The 11,057-nt window shown below is 33.6% G+C and overlaps 1 protein-coding gene across 1 annotated transcript; it reads left to right on the top strand.

The window, feature by feature from the left end:
- The first annotated feature begins 2,738 nt into the window (after window positions 1-2,738).
- On the top strand, window positions 2,739-10,668 carry LOC105119675 (ent-copalyl diphosphate synthase, chloroplastic-like). The gene is made up of 14 exons (XM_011017842.1): window positions 2,739-2,838; window positions 2,962-3,056; window positions 3,174-3,477; window positions 3,593-3,776; window positions 3,956-4,170; window positions 4,261-4,381; window positions 4,475-4,587; window positions 4,676-4,902; window positions 5,352-5,467; window positions 8,144-8,242; window positions 8,338-8,580; window positions 9,291-9,414; window positions 9,557-9,754; window positions 10,346-10,668. Exons 1-14 carry the CDS (start codon window positions 2,739-2,741, stop codon window positions 10,586-10,588), a joined length of 2,382 nt encoding a protein of 793 aa, XP_011016144.1. The 3' UTR covers window positions 10,589-10,668.
- The last annotated feature ends 389 nt before the right edge of the window (window positions 10,669-11,057 follow it).

The raw sequence follows: 11,057 nt of genomic DNA, 5'->3' as shown, positions 1-11,057 counted from the left end.
TTTTTCTATGTTTTTTTAAGTAAACTATTAGGTAGGGTTTGGTTTGATTATTGTTCTTGTATTAATTTTTCTATTTTTTTCTATTATTTTTTTTAAAAAAATATTTTGAGATTGTGTCCGGCTTCAAAGCGAGACTCAAAATATTTAAAATATTTTAATTTTTTTTATTTAATTTTTTTATTTTTATAATATTATATTAAAATTAAATTTGACTACATAACTAAATCTAAGATAATTGAGTCCTGTTTTCTCTAAGATCGAATGCTAACGGATCAGGCTGAATGACCCAACACTTGTCAGCCAAACTCAAAACACTTCCAAAAAATATCAATAACATTGGACTCTATTTATACTAGGACCCTGCAATGTCTAGACCTCCTTCCCACCAGGACAACAGTGTTTGGGTTTCCCTTCTATCATGACCCAACGTTTTAATTTTTATCTCTTTATTTTTTTTTATTGATTTTTTTCATACTATAAAGATGAAATTAATTGATGTAATTTTTTTTATACAAAAGTTGGGTGATGATATTTTATTTTATTTTAGTTTAGTTTGTGTTGATGAAATTTAATTAAAGCATGTTTGATTTTGTGTTTCAAAAATTCTATGAAATTTTTTTGATGATTTTTAAAGTTTTTTTTAATTTCAAATTAATACTTTTTATGTTTTTGTATTATTTTTTGAAAGCTTTTTTAAAAATATATTGAGATTATATTTGCTTGCGAAGCGAGACCAAGGAATTTTTAAATTTTTTTCATTACTTCAAAATATTTTTTTTAAAAAAATATATTGACATTATATTTGGTTATGAAGAGAGACACGGGAAATTTTTAAATTTTAATTTTTTTCTTTACTTCAAAATAATTTTTTTAAGAAAAATATACATTGAGATTGTGTCTGATTGTGAAGCGAGACCTAGAAAATTTGAAATTTTAATTTTTTTTTCACTTCCATATAGGTTTTTTAATATATATATATATATATATTGACATTGTGTCTAGTTGCGAAGTGAAGATCGGGAAATTTAAAAATTTTAAATTTTTTATTTACATCAAATTAATTTTTTTTAAAAAAATATATTGACATTGTGTTTGGTTGCGAAGTGAAGCTCAAGAAATTTAAAAATTTTAATTTTTTTTCTTTAGGTCAAATTAATTTTTTTAAAAGAAATATATTGACACTGTGTTTGGCTGCAAAGTGAGACCTAAGAAATTTAAAAATTTTAAAACTTTATTCTTTAATTCAAAATAATTTCTTTCAAAAAATACATATTGACATTATGTGTTGGTTATGAAGTGAAACCTTGGAAATTTGGAAATTTTAATTTTTTTCTTTACTTAAAAATATATATATTGAGATTGTGTTTGGCTATAAAGCGAGACCCAATAAATTTTAAAATTTTAAATTTTTTTTACTTCAAATTAATATTCTTTTGATGTTTTTATATTATTATTTTTTTAAAAATCGATATTGAGATTAGGTCCAACGTCACCAAGACCCAACTCTAATGAGGTGTTGTTGTGCTGCAGAACCAACTATATAGAGTCTTGGGTCAAGCAGGACCCAATAGGGTGGGTCCCTGCCTCCCATCACTCCAGCACCCAACAGCATTAGATTTTGCGTCTCACATATCAGGACTTAACAGCTAATGTTCAATAGCATTAGGCTTTGCCTTCCACTACACAAGAACCTAGTAGCTTTGGGTCTCATATCTTAAGCAAGACCCCACTATATAGGATTTTGTATTCTGCTTTCATTAGGACCCAATAGAATTAAGTCCTTTATTAATCAGGATCCAACAATGTTGGGCCCTGCCTTCTACACACTAGGATTCAACAGTGTTAGGCCCTACCTCCCATAACACTAAGACCCAACAACATTGAGCCTCATACCTTAGGCTAGGCAGGACCTACTAACTATATAAGGTTAGAGGTCCTGCCTCCATCAAGACCTAATAGGGTTGAGCTCTTTATTTAGCAAGACATAACATCGTTAGGCTTAGCCTCCCACCACTCCAGGACCGAACAATGCTGGGATCTCCTTCCTGCTAGACCCAACAGCTTTGAACCCTGATCACAACATGACCCAACAACGTTGAGTCCTGCCTACCACCATGACCCAACACACAATTGAGTCCTACTGTCACTGGGATCCAACGTTTTTTATGCCCTTTTGAATTGGAACCCAATAGCTTAGTTCATGCCCAGCAACAGGCTAGTGAGTCCTACTAGGAGGCCTGACCCAACAGTTTTAGGAGGGTATGTTTCATTCAAAATTTGAGCTTGCAATTAACCCAGAGTAAACCAGTCAACCTGTCAGGTTAACCCAGGACTCGAGTGACCAGGCAAAAACCTGAAAAGAACCTTTTTTTTTCAAATTTATTTTTTCTCCTACCCTAGATATTTTTTTTTTCATATTTTTCAGTGGTTAATAACTCATTTCAAAGTTCACTATTTAAATACTATAAGAATGTTTTATTTTTGTAATATGGGATTTGAAGCCTTTTAATATATATCATTAGCATTACCTTTACCATTTCAAGGTGTAAAAGAATCAATCTGAATTTCTTATACTTAGTGGCAACATCGTATATTCCTACCCAAAAGTGCTATTGTATTTTCTTTTCCTAAAGAATTCCACTAAAATCTAGTACATCGATAATAATATTTAATTTACAAATAAGTAACAAACTACTAATTATTACGACTAAGGGAGGTAGTTATTTGAGGTAACCACTATGGCGTCCTTTTCAATAGGTGTTTGGCTGTATGGGGCTAGAGGCAAGCACTTTCATGCTCACTCAAGATGCAGTGCTATATCCAAATCTCGCACTCAAGGTACGCTACAATCTCTAATAAATTATTATTTAATAGCATTTAATATATAAGATTATTCCAAAAGTTAGTGAAATTCAAATGTTAAATCATTTAAGTTATTGGAGATATGTAATTGCTGTACAGGATATGCAGACTTGTTTCATCAACAAAATGGTCTACCATTGATAAACTGGCTTCACAATGTTGTGGAGGATGGCACAGAAGAAGATGCTGCTAAGGTGATATGAAAGTAGCAGCTTTTTTTTTTTTTGTTATAATACTATTTCATGCACTAAAAAAATAAAAACTCAATATGAGATTCTTTTCATTTGTTCTTCTTGTTGAAAAAAAAAAAGGTTTCTGGAGCTAAGGAAATAGACGAGCATGTCAAAACTATTAAAGCAATGCTGGAAATGATGGACGATGGAGAGATAAGCATCTCAGCTTATGACACCGCATGGGTTGCTCTTGTGGAAGACATTAACGGGAGTGGTCTTCCTCAATTCCCATCTAGCCTTCAGTGGATTGCAAACAATCAGCTTCCAGATGGTTCATGGGGTGATGCTGAAATATTTTTGGCGCATGATAGGTTGATTAATACGCTAGCATGTGTTGTCGCATTGAAATCATGGAATTTACATCAAGAAAAATGTGAAAAAGGTTAGTAGCCCAGTCCAGAAATCGCTGTGTTCCAGGGTAGCATGCAGGATCGATTTTCTCCACCCGAGTGTATTCATGATAAGCTAACATGGCACCCGCTTCATCATTATATCAGGTATGTTATTCTTTAGAGACAACTTATGCAAGCTTGAAGATGAAAACGCTGAGCACATGCCTATTGGATTTGAAGTTGCTTTCCCTTCACTTCTCGAGATAGCTAAAAAATTAGACATCGAAGTTCCTTATGATTCTCCTGTCCTGCAAGAGATTTATGCCAGTAGAAATTTAAAGCTGACAAGGTTGCTTCATCACACAAACTTCAGTCATAATTGTGTTTCCTAGCTTTCCTGTATATTATATGATAATTGAACTAAAGCGGTCACATGCATCTTCTTACTATTTTGCAAAGTACACAGGAACCTGGTTATCATTTCCTGTATGTAATGCAACTATTGTGTGTGTGTGTGTGTGTGGATAGGATACGCAAGGACATGATGCACAATGTGCCCACAACACTACTCTATAGCTTAGAAGGAATGCCAGGCCTGGAATGGAAAAGGCTTCTAAAATTACAGAGCCAAGATGGGTCATTCTTGTTCTCCCCATCCTCCACTGCCTTCGCACTCAGTCAACCTAAAGATACAAACTGCATGGAATATTTAAATAAGGCGGTCCAAAGATTCGAATGGGGAGGTAAAGTGCTTTAATTATTCCCGTTCTTGACTAGAAATCATTTACTTTGAGGATCACATGCTTAATTCTATCTGTTTAACCACTTTTTAGTTCCCAATGTCTACCCGGTTGACTTATTTGAGCACATATGGGCCGTGGATCGTTTGCAGCGCTTGGGAATATCAAGATATTTCGAGTCCCAGATAGACGAATGTGTCACTTATATTCATAGGTATATTTCTTTTTTCTACATAGAGAATTGAAATGCACGAAATGTGTAAGAAAACCATTTACTTTTCTAAAATGGTATTTAAATTTACTTCAGAAATTGGACTGAAGATGGCATTTGCTGGGCAAGAAACTCTGAGTTCCATGATATTGATGACACAGCCATGGGATTCAGGGTACTAAGATTAAATGGGCACCATGTTTCTGCTGGTAAATCTATTTACGACAAAAAAAAAATAAAGAAACATTTCCAATTACTGTTATATATAATCCTGGCATTTTCTTTTATATTTGATAGACGTGTTCAAGCATTTTGAGAAAGGCGGTGAATTTTTCTGCTTTGCGGGGCAGTCAACAGCGGCAGTAACAGGAATGTTCAACCTGTATAGAGCTTCTCAGCTGCTGTTTCCGGGAGAGAAGATCCTTGAGAAGGCCAAGGAATTCTCATTCAAATTCCTAAGAGAAAAACAAGCTGCTAATGAACTTCTAGATAAATGGATTATAACGAAGGACTTACCTGGCGAGGTATCGTCTAAAACTTGATATTTGCTGTACTCTTTGAGCCAATTTTATCAATCTTGCAGCACAAGCAAGTAAAAATTGTATAGAGTACTAATTTATTTTATACTTAATTAAGAGCACCTTTGCTCACCATGGTTATTAAACCCATGGTGTACCTTATTTATCTAGGGTGGTATTTTTGGATTTTTTTAAAATTATTTCAAAAGTTGATTTAAAAAAATAAATTAGTCGTTTAAATTTGAATAAGATTTGATCTGGTTAATTTTAATTTATCTTATGCTTAAGAGCACCTTGCTCACCATGGTTACTAAACCCACTGGGTTTCTTGGGTTTCTTTTTAAAAAAAAAATTGAAAGTTGAGTAAAAAAAAATCAAGTTAACAACTATGCTGCTCCCCTTCGTTCTACACTGCAATTAATTTTATAGACTTTAAATTTATTTATAATATATAGGTGGGATTTGCATTGGAAATTCCATGGCATGCGAGCTTGCCTCGCGTGGAGTCGAGATTCTATATAGAACAGTATGGTGGTGAAGATGACGTATGGATTGGGAAGACCCTTTACAGGTTACACACTCAAGTTGTAATCTTTTTTATTTAGGCTTGATTCTTAATTACTGAGAGGCACTCAGACATATAATGGCTGCTAAATTTATAAATAGTGTAGTATATGCCTTTTTCTTTTTCTTTTTTACAATAATATACGTTGAATTTTCCAAAGTTCTTCCTCCTTGATACTAGCAAATAAGGAAAAAATTCTTTGACGAGGAGGAAGTAAAGACATCAATTAAATAAAAAACACAAAATAATTATATATAAGCAAAAAAAAGTTGTAGATGCAACCACTAAATTCATAAATTTTATTTTTCTAAAAATAATAATAATCAAGTTTATCTTCTTAGGAGGTTTATAAAGCTTTAAATAGATCAAAAACCTTACCTTAACTAGAAAATAAAAAAAAATCCAAGATTACAAAGAAAAGAACTATAAAAACTAAAAATAACAAGTTCAATCACAAAAACTGTCAAAATCAGGGCCTCGAAGGGAGTTTTGTGATATCTAAAAATTAGACGGTCTTTATAGTGATGCATTAGATATTTTAAGGAAAACAACCCCTATAATATCCTATAAAAATTTAAAGACAATCTAACGGTTGGATAAAAAGTTATTGCCTTCTTTATCTGTTATTTTAGTATAATGCAATCTCTTGTTAGGCCTAAACATGTCTCGCTGGTCCTAGGTCATCCACATCATTTATATGGTGCAGATCTTCATCTAGTTATGGCAGACCCACACATAATTGCTCAGATTCACTTGTTATCGCAAGTCCAACTACATTATTCTTTCTAGGTAAGAGAGAACTCGTTTTTGATTTCCATTCCTCCTCCAAATAAAAAGTCAAGTATTGGACATTGAAGACATCATAGTCTTCAAGTGATGGGGAAAACGAATCTTATAAGCATTATCATTAATCTTCTGCAATACCTCACAAAGACCTATCTTTATTTCCTTGAATTACTAGCTACACTCACCCACTAGAAACTTGTCACATGTAAGGACTACTCATACCAAATCACAACCTTAAACACCACTCTCCTATAATAAGTATCAATGAGGGACTTATACATTGTGTTATTACGCTAATTGTCTATTTGATCTACTCATGAATGTCATGCAAGTAATTTGTCATATTAATAGCTTGGATGTTTAATCGTCTGATACGAGGAACAAGATTTAACTCACTACTTCTCCACTATTAAAGACCTTTGATACGCTTCTAACATTGTTCACGAAGACTGAAGACACAAAACATCCTGAATTGATTGTCACAGGCCACTAAAGTACTGTGCCACCAAATCATTTCTTGAAACCAGTTGGTAAAACTCATCAATGTAGTCATTGACATATTTACCTTCTTGTTTCAATGTGTGGAGTCTTTGGTATAAAGTTCATAAGTAACCAAAATGAAAAAATTAAGTGATCTCTCATCTGCTTCTTTATTTTTTTCCTAGTCATTGATTCTAGCTTTCCTTTGTTTCTCTCTTATCTTCTTCAACTTCTCCCACCAAACAGATGCCCTGCCCATTAAACTAATTACAACTAACTCCATTCATATATGTTAAGGCACATCCTAATGTTAAAAAATCTATTCAATCCCATTTGACTAGTCTATGAATTCTTCTGCCTGTAAAATCCCTGAAAACTTAAGAATTTTGATACAAAATTCAAAATCCCCAATTATGTTCTCATCTGAATCCACCTTAGATTTTTAGTACTAGTCAGGGACCTATTATCAAAGATAATAATTAAGCAAAGAACACATAATAATTGCATGGGCAAAAAGGATCGTAGATATGAGCCTCAAATTCATAAGTTTTATTTTTCTCAAAATAATGATAATCAAGTCTGTTTTTTTTAAAGGTTTACAAAGCCTTAAATAGGTTCGAAAGGAAAAAAAATCCAAAATTACAAAGGAAAGAAGTAGAAAATTTAAAAATAGTATGAAATCCAAAAATAACAAGGAAAATAAAACAAAAAACTACCAAAACTATAGCCTCAAGGCGAGATTTATGATATCTAAAGATCGTATGGTTACCATAGCGACGCATTGGATACTATAAAAAACCAACCTTCATATTCTCCTGTAATAATTTGAGCATGATCCAATTATCAAATCAAAATTTATAATTTTTTTAACCTTTTATTTTAATCTAGTATGAAATCTCTTATTGAATATAGATCTATTTCAATGGTTCTAAGTCATTCATATAATCTATCAAGTGCGAATATTCATCTAGTTAGGACAGATCCATATATGATTACTCAGAATTACTCGTTATCGCAGGCATGATTCTTTGGTGATTTTTTTAAAAGAATAAAGATATTTCTTTTTCTAAGAAAAAGATGTTTCAATAATAAATGGATATAATAACAATTTAATTAACTAATAAAATTCAGTTATAATTTGAAACATTTAGTTAAAATATTTAGCAAAATGTAAAATCATAGCCCGTTTTGAAAAGTTGATTTTGCAACTATTTGAAAAAAAATCAGAAAGTATAAAGATAATAAATAGCTTTGAAATATTCCAAGACGCATTATAAAATCCGTCATCAAAAAGCTGTTGGCGTGGTTACTTGGATTTGGCGTGCTCTTCATTTTAACTATAAAATTAGAATATGTAATTGTTGCTAATTACAAGATAATTGCCATCGTCCAATTATTAGGATCTTTTTAACGCAGAATGCCATATGTAAACAACAATGAGTGTCTCCAGCTGGCAAGATTAGACTACAACAACTGCCAAGCATTACATCGCATTGAATGGGCCAATTTTCAAAAGTAAGTGTCCATGACAGCACCAAATCTTCAATTATAATGCAACCAACCCCTTAAAGAGTTGATTAGCATATATTCTATAAAATATTGATTTGCAGGTGGTATGAAGAATGCAATCTAACAGATTTTGGGATAAGCAGAAAAACCCTTCTCTACTCTTATTTTTTGGCAGCAGCCAGTGTATTTGAGCCGGAAAGGTCCATTGAGCGAGTTGCATGGGCTAAGACTACGATCCTGCTCGAGATGATCCACTCTTATTTCCACCAGGATAATGACAGTTCTGGTGCTCAGAGGAGAACTTTCGTACATGAATTCAGCACCGGTATTAGCATTAATGGAAGGTAAATTTACTGATCCATAAATAATTAACATTCTTCACTGTCTTAAGCTTAATTATCATCAGTTAAGGTTAATTACATTGCATTATCAGCAGACGAAGATGGGCAGCCGATCGATTTAGCAAGTTAACCTCTTGTTGACTTTTAGGAAGCCAACAAAGATGAAGAAAACAAATTACATATAATAATAGCACCGAGGAGAATTTCAAAGTGCTTTAACTTTTGTCACCACATTGACGAGAAACACAAGAGGCCGTCCACTCTTGTCTATCTCATCAACTTACTGTACCATATGCCTTTCTTCTAACAGATTAAATAATATCATTTTTATTCTCATTTTCTTATGTATTTACTAAATTATTAAACTATATTATGCATGGTAACTTTTATTTGCACAAAATTATCTTGATTTTGGTGGAGATCTAATATGTATAATCTAGCATCATTTTTGTATGCAACCTGCATTAATCAGTTTATGACTCTTAGGTGTACAGGCAAATTGATTGCTGTTAAACCTTAATTGGGTTACGTGATATACAGGAGGTATTTTTTCCCCTCTCCTGCTTGTCTCTAAACCGGCTAGCAAACACATGAGCGCTTGCTAGTTTTGAATATAATGTCAATGTGCCTTTCTTTTGATAAAATAATAACAATTTGCTTAAGGTTCAAGGAAAGGAAATTGATTGTTTATGTGTGATTCTTGTGTGTCGCAGGAGGTCGGGTACAAAGAAGACAAGGAAGGAACTCGTTAAGATGCTGCTCGGAACCCTAAATCAGCTCTCTTTTGGCGCATTGGAGGTTCATGGTCGAGACATTAGCCACAGTTTGCGTCATGCTGTGAGTTGCTAACTGAATATAATATGAGCAAAATGAACATTAAAAATATGTTACTCTATTCCAGTATGCCTAAATATAGACTAGTACAAGTTCCAATGTTCTAATTCAACTGTGTTTTCTTTTCCCTAACAAATATATGTAGTGGGAAAGGTGGCTCTTGAGCTGGGAATTGGAAGGAGATAGACGCCGAGGGGAAGCAGAACTACTGGTGCAGACAATAAACCTTACTGCTGGCTATAAGGTCTCTGAGGAGCTCTTGGTCTATCATCCTCAATATGAACAGCTCGCCGACCTGGCAAACAGAATATGCTATCAACTTGGTCATTACCAGAAGAACAAGGTTAGTGAAAGAGACTAGCTAGAGCACCCTTACGAATTTCTTAAAAGCATTTTAATTTGGCTGCATACATACTTCTCTTTGGCATCTTAAATAAATGTTTATGCATTATGTTATGCCAGTGTCGTTTTCCTTAAGGGATTCTGTTATGGTCCATTTAAGAAGCACAATGTCACTTAGGGACTCGTATTGGTCATTCAATCGTCCCTCGCAAACCTTGCTACTGCCATGTACACCGTACAAGGATAGTTTACAATAAACAGTTAAAGAAGAGAAATGGGGATCGACTGCTGAAGTGATATTAACTGAATGATCTCTTCCTACATGAGATGACAAACGCTTCTCTCAACGGATTCTGACAAGGTTATCAAAGAGCAGTTAGAATGCTTAAACTGATATAACTTGGGTGCGGTTTCTCACAAAAAGAGTGCTGTGGGGGCGGGGTCTGCATCTCCGAAAATATCAACTGGACGCAAATAAGCTCCACAACTTTTTTATACAATTATATATACCATCCTCTTTCTTGTTCGATGAATTTTATATTTCTTCTTAAAATAATCATTCAGCGATTGTTTTTCTTCTACGATTTTTTAGGTGCATGACAACGGAAGCTACAGCACTATTACCGGTAGCACTGACAGAATCACAACCCCACAAATAGAATCTGACATGCAAGAACTTATGCAGTTAGTGATCCAAAAGACCTCGGATGGAATAGATGCTAAAATCAAGCAAACATTCCTTCAAGTAGCCAAGAGTTTTTACTATACCGCATTCTGTGATCCTGGGACTATCAACTACCATATAGCTAAAGTGCTTTTTGAGACAGTGGCTTAGCCTTTATATGTATTTGTATTATAGCCATTTCATCAGTGCTTTCTTGTAAACGAAAACCACAAATGAATAAAATCATTCAATTTCACAGTAAAGATAGGTATATGGTATGCTACACGTAATCCAAGATTATTTTTTTTGGTGTCAGTAAACATGTTTTTTTTTTTTTTTAATCTCGGGCTACATGCTGAGCATCAGAAGTGACCAGCAGATTGATTGAATGGTTCAGACATCCAGGTGGTCTATCTGCCGATCTGGATCAAAATGAACGATATGGGACTCGATTAGTTTTTTGATAAATTTTGTCATGCTACCTTCCATGGATTAAAAATGAACGACTTTGGTCGTATTACTCGAGATTTCTTGAACAATATCAATCCCCGAATTCTCAAAAATTTTGAAATAGCCCTCCACCACAATATAGTAATGGTATAGCCAGCGGAAAGCCAACGTTTTTAGGAATTAATCTCAA

Source organism: Populus euphratica, unplaced genomic scaffold (genome assembly GCF_000495115.2).
Source record: "Populus euphratica unplaced genomic scaffold, PopEup_1.0 scaffold3415.1, whole genome shotgun sequence".
NCBI lineage: Eukaryota > Viridiplantae > Streptophyta > Magnoliopsida > Malpighiales > Salicaceae > Populus > Populus euphratica.
This window is presented reverse-complemented; position numbering and strand designations above follow the sequence as displayed.